This window comes from Polypterus senegalus, chromosome 3, assembly GCF_016835505.1.
Source record: "Polypterus senegalus isolate Bchr_013 chromosome 3, ASM1683550v1, whole genome shotgun sequence".
In the NCBI taxonomy this organism is placed as follows: domain Eukaryota; kingdom Metazoa; phylum Chordata; class Cladistia; order Polypteriformes; family Polypteridae; genus Polypterus; species Polypterus senegalus.
Window position 1 is genome coordinate 121,359,741 of NC_053156.1, and position 21,283 is coordinate 121,381,023.

A 21,283-nucleotide genomic window follows, 5' to 3' on the forward strand; every position below is an offset into this window, starting at 1 on the left:
AGTGCTTTCTTCCCTTGAATGTTTTAAAAATCAAAATAAACCCAAGTGACACACAGACATTTCTATTATATTCAAAGATATCTGAATGTAGGCTAAAATGTGTGGATGCTATGAGCATGTATGTGCTTTTTTTCACATTTCACAATGTTTTTACTTTCTTGCTCGTGGTTTGTTTGTAAAGCAAGTACACTGTTGTTTAAAAAAGATACAGTCATATGAAAAAGTTTGGGAACCCCTCTTAGCCTGCATGATAATTTATTCTACTTTCAACAAAAAAGATAACAGTGGTATGTTTTTCATTTCCTAGGAACATCTGAGTACTGAGGTGTTTTCCAACAAAGATTTTTAGTGAAGCAGCATTTAGTTATATGAAATTAAATCAAATGTGAAAAACTGGCTGTGCCAAAATTTGGGTACCCTTGTAATTTTGCTGATTTGAATACATGTAACTGCTCAATACTGATTACTTGCAACACCAAATTGGTGGGATTAGCTCGTTAAGCCTTGAACTTCATAGACAGATGTGTCCAATAATGAGAAAAGGTAGTTAAGGTGGTCAATTGCAAGTTATGCTTCCCTTTGATTCTCCTCTGAACAGTGACAGCATGGGATCCTCAAAACAACTCTCAAAAGATCTGAAAACAAAGATTGTTCAGTATCATGGTTTAGGGGAAGGCTACAAAAAGCTATCTCAAAGGTTTAAACTGTCATTTTCAACTGCAGGAAATGGAAGGCCATAGACACAGTTGCTGTTAAACCCAGGTCTGGCAGGCCAAGAAAAATACAGGAGCGGCATATGCACGAGTGCTTTGGACTGATGAGACAACAATTTTGTTATTTAGTCATAACAAAAAGCACTTTGCATGGTGGAAGAAGAACACTGCATTCCAAGAAAAACACCTGCTACCTACTGTCAAATTTGGTGGAGTTTCCATCATGCTGTGGGGCTGTGTGGCAAGTTCAGGTACTGGGGCCCTTGTTAAAGTCGAGGGTTGGATGAATTCAACCCAGTATCAACAAATTCTTCAGGATAATGTTCAAGCATCAGTCACAAAGTTGAAGTTACACAGGGGTTGGTTATTCCAACAAGACAATGACCCAAAACACAGTTCGAAATCTACAAAGGCATTAATGCAGAGGGAGATGTACAATGTTCTGGAATGGCCGTCACAGTCCCCTGACTTAAATATCATTGAACATCTATGGGATGATTTGAAGCAGGATGTCCATGTTCGGGATCCATCAAATTTAACTGAACTGGAGAGATTTTGTATGGAAGAATGGTCAAAAATACCTCCATCCAGAATCCAGACACTCATTAAAGGCTTATAGGAGGCGTCTAGAGGTGGTTATATTTGCAAAAGGAGGCTCAACTAAGTATTGATGTAACATCTCTGTTGGGGTGCCCAAATTTATGCACCTATCTAATTTTGTTATGATGCGTATTGCATATTTTCTGTCAATCCAATAAACCTAATGTTACCGCTGAAATGCTACTGTTTCCATAAAGCATGTCATATATTAAAAGGAAGTTGCTACTTTGAAAGCTCAGCCAAATGATAAACAAAAATCCAAAGAATTAAGAAGGGTTCCAAAACTTTTTCATATGACTGTACCTAAAAACTGCAGCTTTTAGTATGAGCACACTGCCTCTTTTTACCTGCAATACAAATAAGAAACTGAGAGAAACTTACTCATAATTGCCTAAGCATACTCACTGAGTTTGTTATGGATTGGCCTACTTATTTTCATCCAAAGCTTAAAATACACACGTAAAGGATCCAATCATACTTGCATTTAGGTGCTAATGATGAGTGATACTTGCACAGCTTACTACTCCTCAGTACTAAACATAGTAACTCATTCTCAGTTTTTTAAATGGACCATAGGGATGTGTGCTAGACACTGAAGAGTGAAACACCTTAGTTATTGTCATCAATGAACAGTACGTTACTTCTTACTGTGAGGCTGCACTATTGGAGGTTTCCCCCTTCAGCCACTAACCCTGTGAGAAAGCAATGACATTATAGCCACAGATTATACCCAGATTTGTCTCAATCACCACAATGTGCAGGAAAGATTTACAATTTAAATAAAAGTAGTACTTTTAAAAGCAGTGCATTGGATGTGCAAGAGCAAGACATCCCCGAAAACAGGAATGGCTTTATAGGTGGTGGCCACAGACAATTGCTCTCTTAGCCTTCCTGACTGATTTTTCCCTAGTTTTGTGTTTTGCTAGTGTCCTTGTCGCTACCGTTAGCATGAGGCACTGTCCATATCTGATTCAGGTTGCACAGGTAGTTCATTTCCCCCAGGATGGCACGTGTCCTTGCAAAAAGGTTTGTTGTGTCTCCCAGCACAGTCTCAAGGGCATGGAAGAGAAACCAGGAGATGGACCAATACATGATTAGAGCTGGACAGGACTGTAGAAGGGCATCAACCCAGCAGCAGGACCGATATCTGCTCCTTTGCGTCGTGCGAGGTAGAACAGGAGGATCACTGCCAGAGCCCTACAGAATGACCAAACTGTCAGAAACAGACTCCATGAGGGCCCCATGACCTCTAGTGCAACCTGTACTCAGTCCATGGCCATGCAGCTTGATTTGAATTTGTACTGTTGTACACAAAGAGACTTACTAGCTTAGCATAAGCAGACCAAATGGCTAAGCCACACCTGTGCCAATCACCAAAGTAGATGGCCACTCACCATTCTGCTGCTGTTGGAAAACATATTTTCCTCAGCTGCTAACGCCTGTAGGAAATTGCAATCACCTACACCAAGTGCTGTTATAACTATACCATGAATATATTATTATAAAAATCCATGTGTTATTTTGCGTTTGCCTATGCTACATTTACTGTTAACTATATTGTTTATATGAGTGCTTTACAGCATTACATGCACGTAAGCAAAGAGACTTAATAGCTCTGCACAAGCTAAACAAAAGGATGCCTTCAGAACTGAGCTATACATGTGCCAAACACCAAAGCAGGGCTCACCAAGCTGCTTTGTATTGAAGACATCGCTTCTCAGCCACTAACTCCTATAGGAATATACAGTGGTGTGAAAAACTATTTGCCCTCTTCCTGATTTCTTATTCTTTTGCATGTTTGTCACACAAAATGTTTCTGATCATCAAACACATTTAACCATTAGTCAAATATAACACAAGTAAACACAAAATGCAGTTTTTAAATGATGGTTTTTATTATTTAGGGAGAAAAAAATCCAAACCTACATGGCCCTGTGTGAAAAGTAATTGCCCCCTGAACCTAATAACTGGTTGGGCCACCCTTAGCAGCAATAACTGCAATCAAGCGTTTGCGATAACTTGCAATGAGTCTTTTACAGCGCTCTGGAGGAATTTTGGCCCACTCATCTTTGCAGAATTGTTGTAATTCAGCTTTATTTGAGGGTTTTCTAGCATGAACCGCCTTTTTAAGGTCATACCATAGCATCTCAATTGGATTCAGGTCAGGACTTTGACTAGGCCACTCCAAAGTCTTCATTTTGTTTTTCTTCAGCCATTCAGAGGTGGATTTGCTGGTGTGTTTTGGGTCATTGTCCTGTTGCAGCACCCAAGATCGCTTCAGCTTGAGTTGACGAACAGATGGCCGGACATTCTCCTTCAGGATTTTTGGTAGACAGTAGAATTCATGGTTCCATCTATCACAGCAAGCCTTCCAGGTCCTGAAGCAGCAAAACAACCCCAGACCATCACACTACCACCACCATATTTTACTGTTGGTATGATGTTCTTTTCTGAAATGCTGTGTTCTTTTACGCCAGATGTAACGGGACATTTGCCTTCCAAAAAGTTCAACTTTTGTCTCATCAGTCCACAAGGTATTTTCCCAAAAGTCTTGGCAATCATTGAGATGTTTCTTAGCAAAATTGAGACGAGCCCTAATGTTCTTTTGCTTAACAGTGGTTTGCATCTTGGAAATCTGCCATGCAGGCTGTTTTGCCCAGTCTCTTTCTTATGGTGGAGTCGTGAACACTGACCTTAATTGAGGCAAGTAGGCCTGCAGTTCTTTAGACGTTGTCCTGGGGTCTTTTGTGACCTCTCGGATGAGTCGTCTCTGCGCTCTTGGGGTAATTTTGGTCGGCCGGCCTCTCCTGGGAAGGTTCACCACTGTTCCATGTTTTTGCCATTTGTGGATAATGGCTCTCACTGTGGTTCGCTGGAGTCCCAAAGCTTTAGAAATGGCTTTATAACCTTTACCAGACAGATCTCAATTACTTCTGTTCTCATTTGTTCCTGAATTTCTTTGGATCTTGGCATGATGTCTAGCTTTTGAGGTGCTTTTGGTCTACTTCTCTGTGTCAGGCAGCTCCTATTTAAGTGATTTCTTGATTGAAACAGGTGTGGCAGTAATCAGGCCTGGGGGTGGCTACAGAAATTGAACTGAGGTGTGATACACCACAGTTAGGTTATTTTTTAACAAGGGGGCAATTACTTTTTCACACAGGGCCATGTAGGTTTGGATTTTTTCTCCTAAATAATAAAACCATCATTTAAAAACTGCATTTTGTGTTTACTTGTGTTATATTTGACTAATGGTTAAATGTGTTTGATGATCAGAAACATTTTGTGTGACAAACATGCAAAAGAATAAGAAATCAGGAAGAGGGCAAATAGTTTTTCACACCACTGTATATTCCTATAGGAGTTAGTGGCTGAGAAGCGATGTCTTCAATACAAAGCAGCTTGGTGAGCCCTGCTTTGGTGTTTGGCACATGTATAGCTCAGTTCTGAAGGCATCCTTTTGTTTAGCTTGTGCAGAACTATTAAATCTCATTGCTTACGTGCATGTAATGCTGTGCAAGTGGGGCACTATAAAGCAGATACCTAACACTCATATAAACAATATAGTTAACAGTAAATGTAGCATAGGCAAACGCAAAATAACACATGGATTTTTATAATAATATATTCATGGTATAGTTATAACAGCACTTGGTGTAGGTGATTGCAATTTCCTACAGGCGTTAGCAGCTGAGGAAAATATGTTTTCCAACAGCAGCAGAATGGTGAGTGGCCATCTACTTTGGTGATTGGCACAGGTGTGGCTTAGCCATTTGGTCTGCTTATGCTAAGCTAGTAAGTCTCTTTGTGTACAACAGCTTTCCACGTGCAGATAAGACTGTACATGTGGAGTGCTATAAAGCAGCTATAGTAAGACAATATTTCATGATAATACATTAGAAAATTGAAATAATAGCAGTAGTAATATAAATGAAATAAATATAATGGATTCACAAAGTATTCAGACTGCTTCACTTTCTACACAGTTTACTGTGCTGTAGATTTAATTTAAAATGATAGATTTTTCATTTTTATCAATACATTTACACTCAATAACCCAGGGGTCACTATTGAGCTTCATGTGTCCCCCGCTAACACTGGAGAGCCAATCAGAAAGATGTTCATCTCTGGGGCACTCTGTCACTCAGACATTTAGAGTAGAATGGCTAGATGGAAGCCACTCTTGCGTAAAAAGTATATGACGGCCATCTTTGAGTTTGCCAAATGGCATTTTAACACTAGAATTACCAAAGCCTATGAAAAAACCCGTAAATCCGTCCCACCTTATATCCTTTCGCACCTCTCCGTCAGCGTCTTTTGTCTTGTAAATGTGTCGATAAGCAGCAAGCAGCCTGCTTTCCCATCCTCCCACCCCCGCACAAAGTTTTCTCAGCTCAAGTCTGTTTACCTGAGTGTCAGTTTCTTAGAGTTGTATAGAGTAAATACTATATCGTAATTTGGAACACATGCATGTCATGTGTGTACCTTGTGTACAACAATCTATGTAAACACATTGTTAAAACAGAACCGTTTTTCATGTTTTAGTAATAATTGACAAAATGTAGACATGAAGTGTATAATGTGTGAAGCCTGAAGTCCAATTATCAAATAAACACTTTCACAAAAGGTACAAGTATAACAAAACAAGTACACTTTTATTGAAGAATATAATTGCAGAAAAAGAACCTGTGATAGGGTGTGACATGGACACATCTTTAATTCGACCACTGTGGTGGCGCAACGGTAAGAACTGCTGATTGGTAATCAAAAGGTCACGAGTTCGACCCCGGATGACTCAGTTTTGAGAAGTGATCTGCTCTTCTTACTATTTAGAATAAAAACATACATTTGATTTGAGTCTGTAACAGCCGGTTTAAATTTATGGTACATGTAAAGTTTAGCTTTGTAGTGTTCTTTTTTATTCAGTTTTATTCTCCTAGTCACTTTCATGCTCGCCCCAATGTCACACTGCTGTTTTCACTTAAAGATACGTTATAACAGAGGTGAACTCAGATGATGAGGATTCTACATTGGAGTTAGAATGCACGTCACTATTTTGCGGTCTCCGTACTTTGTATATGTACACGGGAAGCTCTGCAGTCTACATGTGACTTTTCGCTGTAGGACGATAAATAAATAATTTAAGGTAAATAACATTCAATCTGGCTTTTATATACAAAGTACAGCGACGGCAACTTCCACCTGCAGCTATAGACTCTTCAGTATGCGAGAGACTGTCCATGCTAATGTTTAGATTTGGATAGTGCATGTACCCAAAAAAGAAGTCTGACTGCATTCTCGTACCATTGCTTGTGAATTTAAGTGTCAACCTGCACTTTTCATGGCATTACACATGTATTTTATGAGCATGTCCGTGTCGATCAAACACATGAGGCTCTGCAGTCTATTTGTGACTTTACGCTGTAGGAAGTAAGTAAATAAATCAAGGTAAATAACATTCGATTTGGCTTTTATATGCAGAGTATAGCGACGGCAGCTTCCACTTGCAACTATAGACTCCAGTATGCAAGTGACTCTCCACACTAATGTTTAGATCTGGATTGTGTATGTGCCCATAAAAGAAGTCTGACTGCATTCTCATACCATTGCTTGGGAACTGAAGTGTCAGCCTGCACTTTTCGTGCCATTACACATGTATTTTTGAGCATGCCTGTATTGATCAAATGCAGGAAGCTCTGCAATCTACTTGTGAGTTTACATTGTAGGAAGTAAATAAATAAATCAAGGTAAATAGGTAAATAATATTTGATCTGGCTTTTATATACAAAGTACAGCGACGGCAAAAGTGCGGCGTGCATTCTTTTACTGATGTAGAACCCTTGTCATCATCTGAATTAAACTCTGCTATATCTCTCAACTTTGACAATACCCGTTTTTTTCAAGTGTGGCTTTGACATCATGGACCATAAGGTGCATACTAATTTAACATGAGCAGGAACACTCAGTAAAACTGAATAAAAAAACTTCCAGTTCCATTATCTTAAAACACCACTCACATCTACAGTTATTCCCAGTTTCAAATAAAAACTAACAGTGTCAGAGCCCTTTGGGGGTGTAGTAAGTATTGTGATCGTGACTGAGAGAATGAAAGTGGAAAAAAAAAAACAAAAAAAAAACTTGGTAACTTTTACAAGTACTACAAATTTACACCAGGTGTTACAGACGCAACTCAAATGTATGTGTTTATTGTATAATATCAACAATAAGAGCAGCTCACTACTCAAAATGGCAAATATATGAGGCAATCAGGATTGAGCCAGTGGACTCTTGATTACAAGTCAGCATTTCTTTCTGCAGTGCCATGGAAGCTGTTGTATCATCCTCGTACCATTGGTGAAAGTGTTTATTTGATCTTAGGGCTTTAGGCTTCACACATTATACAGTTTATGTCTACATTTTATCACTTATTACTAAAATATGAAAAACATTTCTGTTTTAACAATGTGTTTACATAGATTGTTGTAGAAACGGAACACACATGAAATACATGTGTTCTAAGTAACAATCTATTATTTCCCTATACAACTCTTGGTACCTGACTCCCAGATAATCGAGGCATGAGCTGGGAGAACTTTGTGCCCGTTGTGTGGCGGTGGGGGGATGGAATATTAGGCTGCTTGCTGCTTGTCTTGATTGGCATATTTACAAGACAAAAGATGCTGATGGGGAGGTGTGAAGGTATTTAAGGTGGGGCAGATTTACGAGTTTTCTCGTAGGCTTTGGTAATTCTAGTGTTAAGGACTCTGGTCTGATGAGTCAAAAATTTAACTTTTTTTATTTTGTAGAACTCCAAACACTTTCTCTGTATAAGACCAGGCACTGCTCATCACCTGTCTAATACCATCTGTACAGTGAGCAATGATAGTGACAACATCATGCAATGGGAGTTCTTTTCAATAGCAGGTACAGGGAGAATGGTATGAATTGAGGGAAGGATAAATGCAGCCAAAGAGAGAGTTCCTTGAAGAAAACCTGCTTCGGAATGCATGTGACATCAGATTGGGGTGACGGTTCTCCTTTCAGTGCAACAATGACCCAAAGCATACTGCAAAGATAATGCCAGTGGAGTGACTGACTTTCTTTAAACTCCATAGAACAACTGTGAAGAGACATAGAGATGTCAGTTTCTCATCCAGTCTAATGGAGCTGAGAGAATAATTTCCGTAAGAATGGGATACTGTAGAGACTTACAGAAGTTGCAAAGCTGCCAAGTACTGAATTAAAAGCCTGAATACTTGCATGATTGAGGGATTTCAGTTTTTGATTTTTAATTAAATAAATGAATTTGCTGCGGTGGGCTGGCGCAATGCCCGGGGTTTGTTTCCGACCTTGCGCCCTGTGTTGGCTGGGATTGGCTCCAGCAGACCCCCGTGACCCTGTAATTAGGATATTGCGGGTTGTTTTCTCTTTGTCATTATGTATTGTTAAGAGTAGATTGATGGGCACACAATAATGTGTACAGAATGTGAAGAGGTCTGAATACTTTCTGAAACCACTGTAAATGATACTGAGTAATAGCTAATTCTGGGTGTAAAAACCTAAATACATCCTTGTTTCATCTTTGATAGCTTAAATAATTTTCTTCCTTTTTCGGCTGCTCCCGTCAGGGGTCGCCACAGCGGATCATCTTCTTCTATATCTTTCTGTCCTCCGCCTCTTGTTCTGTTACACCCATCACCTGCATGTCCTCTCTCACCCCATCCATAAACCTTTGCTTAGGCCTTCCTCTTTTCCTCTTTCCTGGCAGCTCTATCCTTAGCATCCTTCTCCCAATATACTCAGCATCTCTCCTCTGCACATGTCCAAACCAATGCAATCTCGCCTCTCTGACTTTGTCTCTCAACCGTCCAACTTGAGCTGACCCTCTAATGTACTCATTTCTAATCCTGTTCATCCTCGTCACACCCATTGCAAACCTCCTGCTCTGTCTCCTGTTTTTGGTCAGTGCCACTGTCTCCGACCAATATAACCATCCTGTAGACCTTCCCTTTCACTCTTGCTGATACCCATCTGTCACAAATTACTCCTGACACTCTTCTCCACCCATTCCACCCTGCCCGCACTCTCTTTTTCACCTCTCTTCCACAATCCCCATTACTCTGTACTGTTGATCCCAAGTATTTAAACTCATCCACCTTCGCCAAATGTACTCCCTGCATCCTCACCATTCACTGACCTCCCTTTCATTTACACACATGTATTCTGTCTTGTTCCTACTGACCTTCATTCCTCTCCTCTCTAGAGCATATCTCCACCTCTCCAGGGTCTCCTCAACCTGCTCCTTACTATAACTACAGATCACAATGTTATCAGCAAACATTATAGTTTACGGGAACTCCTGTCTAATCTTGTCCGTCAACCTGTCCATCACCATTGTAAATAAGAAAGAACTCAGAGCTGATCCCTGATGTAATTCCACCTCCAACTTGAATGCATCCGTCGCTCCTACCGCAGACCTCACCACTGTCACACTTCCCTCGTACATATCCTGTACAACTGTTACATACTGCTCTGCCACTCCCGACTTCCTCATACAATACCACAGCTCCTCTCGAGGCACCCTGTCATATGCTTTCTCCAGGTTCACAAAGACGCAATGCAACTCCTTCTGGCCTTATCTAAACTTCTCCATCAACATCCTCAAAGCAAACATTACATCTGTGGTGCTCTTTCTTGGCAGGAAACCATACTGCTGCTCACTAATCATCACCTCACTTCTTAACCTAGCTTCCACTACTCTTTCCCATAACTTCATGTTGTAGCTCATCAATTTTATTTCCCTGTAGTTACTGCAGTCCTGCACATCCCCCTTATTCTTAAATATCGGCACCAGTACACTTCTTCTCCACTCCTCAGTCATCCTTTCACTTTCCAAGATTCCATTAAACAATCTGGTTAAAAACTCCACTGCCATCTCTCCTAAACACCTCCATGCTTCCATAGGTATATCAACTGAACCAACTGCCTTTCCATTTTTCATCCTCTTCATAGCTGTACTGACTTCCCCCTTGCTAATCCGTTGCACTTCCTGATTCACTATCTCCACACCATCCAACCTCTTCTCTCTCTCGATCTCTTCATTCATCAGCCTCTCAAAGTACTCTTTCCGTCTGCTCAACACACTCTCCCCGCTTGTGAGTACGTTTCCATCTTTATCCTTTATCATCCTAAGCTGCTGCACATCTTTCCCAGCTCAGTCTCTCTGTCTAGCCAATCGGTAGAAGTCCTTTTCTCCCTCCTTATTGTCCAACATGTCATACAACTCATCACACGCCTTTTCTTTAGCCTTCACCACCTCTCTCTTCACCTTGCACCTTATCTCCTCGTACTCTTGTCTACTTTCTGTATCTCTCTGACTATCACACTTCTTTGCCATCCTCTTCTTCTGTATTCTCTCCTTTATTTTCTTATTCCACCACCAGGTTTCCTCTTCCTCCTTCCTCTTTCGAGATGTCACGCCAAGCGCCCTTCTTGCTGTCACCCTTACTACATTTGCTGTAGTTTCCCAGCTGTCTGGTAACTCTTCACTGCCACCCAGTGCCTGTCTCACCTCCTCCCTAAACTCAACCTTTTCCGTCTTCCTTTTTCAACTTCCACCATTCCTTGGCTCTGCCCTCACTCTCTTCCTGTTCTTGATCTCCAACATCATCCTACAGACCACCATCCTATGCTGCTTAACTACACTTTCCCCTGCCACCACTTTGCAGTCTTCAAAGTCAGTCAAGTCAAAGTCAAAAGTGAACTTTATTGTCATCTCAACCATATACAAGTATACAGATAGATGAAATTGCGAAGCTCAGGGTCCATAGTGTAACAACATGACGTGCAAATAATAAATTAAAAATAGAATAAAAATTTAAAAATTTAAAATTAAAGCACAAACAAGACAAGACATTATGCAAAGATAGGACAAAGAAGTACCAGCAATATTGATGTGTAAGGTATGTAATATAATAAATAATAAATAATAGATATAGATAATACAGAAATTCAGTGTATGATAATAGTTGTTTAAAACGTGTGTAAACAATGACAGATCATTATGTTTCACAGCAGAAGGATAAAGAGTGACAAAATCCTTAAAGGTCAGTATGAGATTTTCAGTTCTTTTCTACATTCACACTCATCTTTGCAGGACAGTGGTTTTCATGTATAAAAGTTCTGTTTTTAGAGGTGGTTGACGCTGTGTGGAAGGTCCCAGGGGGCAGCCTTGTGTCTAACAACTTGGGGGTAAAAACTCTCCTGCAGCCTGGCAGATTTGGCTTTGATGCTGCAATATCTTCTCTTGGATGGCAGATGTGTGGAAAGTCCATGTGAGGGTTGTAATGGGTCCTGCACAATCCTGCAGGCCTTGCGAACACTGGGTTTGTAAAATATGTCCTGTAGTGAAGGGAGAGGCACCCCAATAGTGTTCTGTGCTGTCTTCACTATCCTTTGCAGGCGCTTGCGGTCGGATATGTTGCAGTTGCCATACCAGATAGTGATGCAGCTGGTCAGAACACTCTCAATGGTGCCTCTTTAGAACATGGTGAGGATAGAAGGGGAAAGACGTGCTCGCTTCAGCCGCCTCAGGAAGTGTAGTCTCTGCTGGGTTTTCTTGATTAGTGATGAGGTGTTATGTGTCAACGTAAGTTCCTCAATTATGTGCACACAGAGGAACTTGGTATTCCTAACAATCTCCACATCTAAACTGTTGATGCTGAGTGGGATGTGGTCAGGACGTGATTTTCTGAAGTCCACGATTATCTCTTTTGTCTTGTCGACATTGAGAGATAGATTGTTGTCTTCACACCATGCAGCTAGCCGTTACACCTCATCTCTGTATGCTCTTTCATCATCCCTGCTTATCAGTCTCAGCACTGTCATATCATCCGTAAACTTGATGATGTGGTTGGTGTTGTGCGTGGCGGTGCAGTCGTGAGTCAGCTGGGTGAACAGCAGTGGACTAAGCACACAGCCCTGCGGTGCTCCTGTGCTCAGTGTGATGATGCTAGAAGTGTTGTAGCCCATCCGAACTGACTGGGGCCTATCTGTCAAGAAGTCCAGGATCTAATTGCAGAGGGTGGTGTTCAGGCCCAGCCTGCTCAGTTTTACAACCAGCTTTGGAAGGATGATTGTGTTGAAGGCAGAGCTAAAATCTATGAATAGCATCCTGACATATGTGTCTTTTTTATCCAGATGTGTCGGGGAGAGGTGAAGGGCAGAGCACCTCGTTTCTGCTTCCGATCACTGCGCTTGCGTTTTCGCCAACTCAGCTTCTCAGGCTGCCGAAGTAAGCAAAGGCTGTGGAGCATCTCTGTCACCTCACTGGATATTTTGGCGCAGTTTCTTTGGAAAACGAGCAGGATTTGCCGCTTGTAAATGTATGTCTGCGTACTAATATCACTTAAATCTACTTTTTTTACTTATACTAGTTAACAAAGACGAACAAAGATTAACACTAAACACCACGGACTCGGGAGCTCTGTAAGCCACAGCCTGCACGGGCGCCGTATGTAATCTACCTGTGTGGAAATTTAACTTGAAGAATAGTATTAAAGGAAACATTTGTGCAGAAGAGCAAAAGAAGAAGAGAGATTTGTTCTTCATGCAGTTTGTCGTGATTCAGAAGTCAGACTGCAAGGATGGCATTTTTCTCTCTGATGAAATGGAGTTTCTCTCTGTGTATCTCTCATCTTTGGCTGGTTCATCTTTTATTGCAAAAACACCACATGGGGTTCCAAGTCACATATTACGCACAGATAAACAGATTACTACTTTGATGATGTCCCAGATGCTTTAGTCATAAACGTATTTGCAAAACAATTTATCTAGTCAAAGCTGTTTATTTATTATACATCCAATTCTATTTGGAATCTGTCATTTGAGTTATAGACTGAGTGGTTATTCTAACCTATGATTAAATGTGAGTTACACACTGAGATTAAATAGAAATTACATATAAAATACATAGAATGGTAAACTACCACAAAACAGATTATCACAGCATTGCATTTTATGAAATATCTATGAGTATAGTTCCAGACTCATCAGTTAAAAAAAAAAAGACATTCAAAGTGCAATTACCATTCACAATAGGTCATCTGAGCAAAAGCCTCTGGTCTGGTTTTTAAGCAGAATGTCTAAGTGACAAAAAGGAGATTTTTCTCTCTCAAGGTGCCTCATTCATAATGCTGTGTGTAGAATTCACACTAAAACATGGAGTATGGACAAAAGAGGAACTGTGCATATGCACTAGAAAATCCAGATGCATAAATCTGTGTGTATGCTAACTTCCACATTCTTCAGCTTCATAAATCCCGGTTAGCGTGAAAAGTAACGCTTGTGCCTGCTACCCCACCCCTACTCCTCCCAGAATTACACCTCTTTGAATATACAAATCAATATAAATAGCCCCTTAAGTTTTGCGTTCTTTGAAATGACAATGGCAAAAGCATGGGTGGGGGGGGGGAAGAGAAGAATTTCAGCAAATACCAATTAAAGGCAAGGAAAAACATACTATATGCTGGTTTAAGCAGTGACATAAACAACAAAAGGAAGTTGATTGAGTGACAGAGTGGCTTAGAAACTTGAAAGTTCAAGTTCAGAAAGTCGCACATTGCCCAAAATAAAAAAGAAGTGGTCAGATATCAAAGTAACCATGCAAAGGCGAGTCATAGCCCACCATCTGAGTGTCATATGGAAGTGTATTAGGGTACAGAGAAAAGAAAAACAAAATAGGGACACAGTGGAAAAAAGTTCTAATGTAATCTTTAATCTCAAAATTTCCACTTTAATCTTGTAGTTTATTTTGTCATTAAAGCAGAACGTCATAAACTTTATCTTAATATTATTTAATTTACTAGTTTCTCAAATCCCATCATAACTAAAGTAGCACGTTAAATGCTTCGCATTCTATGTGTTCTTTTATGTACTCTGTGTGTGAATCACTACGTTATTCTTAAATGGGCTTTCTCTTCTGCTGATAGGGCACAGAATACATTACATTCATGATTTAACAACTCTCTGAACAATTTAAATGCTAAGATGTATACTTGATATAATTTGAAATGATAGGAATTAAAGCATGTATTAAACATTGGGACACGGTGGTGCAGTTGTAGCAACGAGCTGGCACCTCGTCCAGAGATTGTTCCTCCCTCCTGCAAGACGCTTGCAGCGCTGTGCATGACCTTTGATGAAATAATTTATTGCAGCAGTACTGTCTCTTTCAAATGTACAGTAATCCCTCCTCGATCGCGGGGGTTGCGTTCCAGACCCCCCCGCGATAGGTGAAAATCCGTGAAGTAGAAACCATATGTTTGTATGGTTATTTTTATATATTTTAAGCACTTATAAACTCTCCCACACTGTTAACATTATTAGAGCCCTCTAGACATGAAATAACACCCTTTAATCAAACGTTTAAACTGTGCTTCATTACAAGACAGAGATGGCAGTTCTTTCTCACAATTAAAAGAAGCAAACATATCTTATCTTCAAAGGAGCACCGTGAAGAGCAGATAATGTCAGAGAGAGCACTCGCTAAGAAAAGCAAACAATCAAAAAATCAATACTTGCTTTTAAGTATACAGAATCACCGCGATAAAGCGGCATTTTGTAGAGGAGCGTCCTATCTTCTAGGCAAACAGCCACTTTGTAAACAGCCCCCTCTGCTCACACCCCCTCCGTCAGGCAGAGAGAGTGAGAGAGACAGAGAGAAGCAAACAAAACAAGCGCCACGCTGGAAGCATATCGTATAGCATTGAGGAGTTTTAGTTAATATGTAATACATGCTCTGATTGGGTAGCTTCTAAGCCATCCGCCAATAGCGTCCCTTGTATGAAATCAACTGGGCAATCAAACTGAGGAAACATGTAACCTAAATTAAAAGACCCATTGTCCGTAGAAAGCAGCGAACCAGCGAAAAATCCGTGATATATATTTGGATGTGCTAACATTTAAAATCCGCGATAGAGTGAAGCCGCGAAAGTCGAAGCGCGATATAGCGAGGGATTACTGTACTAACCCCCAATTCCCGTCCTTCCTTTTCTTTCTCCAAGTAACCAATCGACACACAATCCCAGCAAGTATACAGCATGAGGCAGGAACAATCACTGAACGGGGTGCCAGCACCTTGCTACTGCTGTGCCACCGTGTCCTCAGATGTTTAATTATTATCAATATGCATTATTTAATTTAAGTTAAAATTTATCCGTGTAATGTAATATACATCCTTTACTGCATTTCTTCTTAAAAAATGATATCAAGAGCTTCAAGAAGATAGCACTTGAAAATCTAAATCGACTTAGAAGATCATCATATGCAAATATGCGCTTTATAAAGCGGCTCAGGTTGTGCACTTTTATAACTGTAGTGCTAGTTTACAGTGAGGAGATTGTACTTATAAGTACAAACAGTTCTACCAGGAGCACTTGATGGACTAATTGAGTGCTTTTAGAGCTCTTGGGATGAAACTGTTTCTGAGCGGTGAGGTTCCCTACAGGAAAGGCTCTGAAGCATTTGCAGTATGGGAGAAGTTTAAATAGACTGCGCCCATGAATGAGGCAGCATGTGCTAGATGCTGTATCCCGGTAATCCGATCAGTTGCTGTAGAGCTGTGATTCCGCACTCGGATACGATTGGTTAATTACTCTGAGTGGTGTACTGAGAGTGGCAGCACTAAAGCAGCAATGGTATTTGGAATAGTTTGGCCATTCCATGTACCATTTTATAGTTACGGATTGATTACAATTAGATGCCCTAAACTAATAAACGATATGTGGTTAATTTCATTGTATTTGATAAAGCCGCGTCAGGGATGTGGATCTATAAAAGAAAGGCAAACCACACAAGAACAGTAGCACTGCTTTGACGCTGGGTGCCGCCAGCTTACAAAACCGAGCAGAGAACTTGTCTGTTAAACTAATGACAATATAAGATAACTATTCAACATTATTTAATAGCTGATTATTAAAGTCATGTGCTGCATTAGATCTGTAAAATACTGCATAGATTATCTGGAGTAACAGACGGTTCTTGTTTTAGATTGGAATATTAAACTTTTATTTGTTAGTTTCCTTTACTGGCCATGTTCTACTTGACAGTAAGAGATTTGTCAGGGATTTTCCAAACTGCTTAGTCCTGAACAGGGTCGCTTGAGGAGCTGCAGCCTATCCCAGCTAGCATGTAATTTATAGTCCATCATGTGAATAAATAGTTGCACATATTAGGACATAAATAGCAATTTTCTAGTCCTCACCAAGTACTAAAGAAGTTAGAACAATAAACTTAAGTGACAAGGAGTATTACAGATTTTACTTTACTTTGATTCAACAACAAAATGAATAAATAAATGAAACAATTAGAAGCCGAAGGCTTATCAGCTCAGAAGTCATTTGGAACAAATGTCTGCTCATCAAATGTGTTTAATCAGAGTAGTGCTATCTCTATAGCAAAGCAGAGAACATTGTGAATATGAACAGTGCCTTGAGGCCGTACACAAAGAAGGGCATGGTAAAACTGAATTGAACTTTGCATCTTGACATTGAAGAGTGTAATGGGGAGAAATTGTTTATCAAGATTAATCACTTCCTCTATTTACTGTATCTTCATTCTTTCATAACTTAAGATTTGGAGAAATCTTGCAGTTTGAGTTACTCTCATACTGTATCTTGTTAGCAAGTTCAGCTTACTCCAAACCACAGATTAGCAAAGTCTGGCTGCCCATCATAGGTATCAAAACAATTTGATAAAAACAAAAGACCCAGTTCTTCAATTATGATCTTAATTTGAATGCCACTTTTAAAACCAGCTGCTTGTAGCACCCCAGACTGTCTTGTTTCTACTTACATTATGATGCCTCTGCACAGACAGCAACCAAAATGTTTTTATACTTGTGGCAGCCCACTACTAACATCTGCTTAATGGTTCGAGTGTGACAAAGTTTAATGCAGTTGTATACATATATCACTGGCTGTGGTCAGAAAAACCTGTATGACATTCTAAAGTGTATATTGCACTTCAGAATAACCATGAAGGTCAAACTGGTGTATTTGTTAGAGAAACTAATTGGAGGGGTCTAAATTAGGACTGAAAGCAAAATTTGAGAGTACCATTTTAATTCAGTATTTCAGGTGATTTTTGACAATATTATTTTACGTACGTTGGAAAAAGATCAAACAGCAGCATGACATAATCCTTTAAAAGTCCATCCATCCATCCATTTTCTAACCCGCTGAATCCGAATACAGGGTCACGGGGGTCTGCTGGAGCCAATCCCAGCCAACACAGGGCACAAGGCAGGAACCAATCCTGGGCAGGGTGCCAACCCACTGCAGGACACACACAAACACACCCACACAAGCACACACTAGGGCCAATTAAGAATCGCCAATCCACCTAACCTGCATGTCTTTGGATTGTGGGAGGAAACCGGAGCGCCCAGAGGAAACCCACGCAGACACGGGAGAACATGCAAACTCCACGAGGGAGGACCCGGGAAGCGAACCCGGGTCCCCAACTGCGAGGCAGCAGCGCTACCACTGCGCCACCGTGCCGCCCTCCTTTAAAAGTCATCTATTTTTTAAACTGTTCTCCTTCAAAGTGCTGATTGTGTGTTTATATTGAGGTAGGAGAGTTCTATGCACTCATGTACAACAAAGCATTACAAAAAAACATTGCTGTAAAAAAGTGCAGGTAGCCATCCACTCGGTATATAAAGCTGACGTACAGAAATATACCTGGACTACGAGGTTTGCAAAGCATGTAGTTCAGCACACTACCTTATGCATTTATAGTTTGACCACTCTTGTTTTTTTTTTAACTGGATTTTAAAAGTTGTAAAGAAAAACTGTCATTAATTTTAGTCTTTATTACTACAGTTTTACAGGTAAACAATATTTTTAATGTGTGTTTACCCATCTAGGTTTTGCAAATCGTGGCTGACTTTATTTCTACAACAAATGAATTGCTGAGTTTTGATTAATGGCTCAACCTCGGCTTACTGGAGCTCTCCGCTCCTTTTCAAATGTCAGCAGGAAAGATGATTACATTCTGCAGCCCTTTGATTTGAAGGTGAGTTTTTTTTTTGGTGCAAATTAAATTAACATTATCTTTCTGGTTTAATAATTATATACCATTTAACTTTAATGTGTTTTAAATGTAGAAAAATATACAGATGCAATGTTAATGGAGTTACTACATTCTGGTGGTATTTTTACTTAAATTTATGTTTGCTAATAGTAATGTAAATCTGTTTTATGCAATAATATGTATATTTGGTAGATGTTGTTATAAATTCTATCTGGTGACAAAAAGATTGATTTAAAGAATTAAAAATAATTCTAATAAGATGTGAATCTATGTAACACTGTTGCTTAGACTGATTACAATTCTTACTGTAGATTAATTGCTTTTTAGAATTGTTCATTTAAAAACATCTTTTTTTTTTGAGGTTTTGTAATTTTTAAACTTGCATATGTCAACACCTTTTGTCTTTTAATTTTGCACTCAATGATGGGGTGGTTAATAAGTTATAATTTTCTATAGATACTCCTTATAAACACATTAATAACCACTACGTTTATTATACTTTACATGTATCTGAAAAGCTGAAAGTTTTAAGAAGCCAAAATTCCTTTTGGTCAAATTTAATTTTCACAGCTATTGGGTTTTTGATAGCAGGTGATATTTTTGTTATATGTGTAATGGGTAATTTAGGTACTTTAAAAACCATTAGTAGTATTAGCAAAGAGCTGAAATGACAACTGAAGATTGACTGTTCCTTTGGGAATGTATAAATTTTATGATTTAGACATCTGAATGCTAATGTGTCTTCTGACTACTATTATTTCCTTCTAGCCAATTTTACAGACTGCTTTTACTGACATTTTACTCTACTTTGTATGTGACTTTTTAAATATTTTAGAAATTATTATATATAAGGAATACAGCAAACTTCTGCATATGGAACATGTGCTAATTCTACTTTATAAAAATGAGTTTCTCTTAATACCTAAATTATAATATATTTTTCTGGATAAAACAAACTTTTTTTGGATACAGCTTTTCATTGCATTGCTTCAAGAAAGGAATGAAATATTAACTACATCTCTATACTGTAGAAATGAGACATCACTCTGGATTATCTGTTACTTCAGTTTAAATTTTGATTTACTTGTTTATGGTGTGAAATATTAGAGCACAGATCCTTTATATGACTTAAGGTCCGGTAACATATTTTTACTGAAATAAACCAAAAAATAATTATTTTGGTCACTGCCTTTTTGAAAGTGGCATACGTTTCCCAGGTATGAATGGGGTTTTTCCTTTATTGCCTTATTTTCTTTCACATACCAAAAACAAGTGAAAGGTTAGTGGGAAATTCTGATTTACTCTCTGATTTGAGTGAGTCACTGTATATAAAAGTTAGCATGAAAATAGAGCAGGATTAAATTGTCTAAATACCATTTTTTTTAATGAACAATCAAAAACATGAAAACCTCAACAGCGTTTGAGATTTTCTTACTTTTTTCAATCCTGATTTATCGTGTTATAAGCAATCTTGATTTTCTTGAAACATTCACAAAGCTCTGGAGAAAGGGCTCTACCAGAGACTATTATCAAAATGCAAAGATGTCATTAGCATTTGGTGGTAACTATTGTATTTTATCACTAAGGTTGGCATGACTTTATATTCACTGGATTGTCAAACCTATTGCCATTTCATTCATTAGCACTTTTTAAAATAGGGCTTTCCGATACAGTCATTCTCAGAAAACAGTACTGGCATTACTAGGGAAGCCCATTATACATTACAATCAATGAGTGCCCCCAAACCTCAGTGCACTTCAATATTCATAGGACATTGTTGGAGTAGGAACATTAACCCAGTGTGGAATAATAACAGTACCTTATTGAGCTTAGTGCTACATTGCATTTAACACTAGAATTACCAGAGCTTATGAAAAAACTCGTAGATCCGGCCCACCTTAAATCCATTCGCACCTCTCCGTCAGCGTCTTTTGTCCTGTAAATGTGCTAATAAAGACAAGCAGCCTGGTATCCCATTCCCCACCGCCACAGAACGTGCACAAAGTTCTCCCAGCACATGCCTTGATTGATTATCTGGGAGTGAAGCGCTGGAGTTTTAGAGTGGAAATAATAGATTGTTATTTGGAACACATGCATTTCATGTGTGTTCCGTTCCTACAATAATCTGTGTAAACACATTTGTTAAAACAGAAACGTTTTTCATATTTTAGTAGTAAATGACAAAATGTTGGCATAAACTATATAATGTGTGAAGCCTGAAGGCCAAAGATCAAATAAACACTTTCACAAAAGGTTCAAGGACGACACAACAGCTTTTGTGGTGTAGCGGTAAGATTTGCTGACTTGTAATCAAGAGTCCCCGGTTCGATCCTGACTGCCTCCTATATTTGCCATTTTTAGTAGTGAGCTGCTCTTATTGTTAATATTGTACAGTACACACTGTGGTGTATGGTCGGCCGTTTATCCCGGCCAATATCCCCAAGCCGCCAGGTGGAGCCCTCCCTGCAGTATGGAGGTTCCCCGAAGACCAGCAGGGCATCATGGACATTGCAGTTTTTATATGCAGCCCTGCTGGATGCCGTGGGAGCCACTAGTAGATGCTGCAGGGAGGATCAATGGGTATTTTCCCTACGCTTCGGAAGCACACATGAACAAGGGGAATGACGTGCTTCCGGGGTGAAGAAAAGAACATTGAACACTTCCGGGTCAGGGAATATAAAAGGACTATGGGAGCTCCCAGACGGAGAGCTGAGCTGGGTGGAAGGGTGGCAACGTGTCTGGGAGTGGAGGATTGTATTATTGTGATTATTATTGGTTTTTGCATGAGTATAGTGGAGGAGAGGGTGCTTTGTACACTGTGGCAATTTAATAAAGTCAAGTATTGGACTTTTACCTGGTGTCTGGAGTCGTGGACAGGG

General features: G+C 39.6%; 1 protein-coding gene across 1 annotated transcript in view; it reads left to right on the forward strand.

Annotated features, from left to right (window-relative positions):
• Positions 1-21,283, forward strand: part of ascc3 (activating signal cointegrator 1 complex subunit 3) — a 683,087-nt gene that overhangs the window by 9,381 nt on the left and 652,423 nt on the right. Inside the window, exon 2 of the mRNA XM_039747862.1 lies at positions 18,238-18,386. Coding sequence (XP_039603796.1) covers positions 18,297-18,386 — 90 coding nt within the window. The 5' untranslated portion in view covers positions 18,238-18,296. The remainder of the gene's footprint in view (positions 1-18,237; positions 18,387-21,283) is intronic.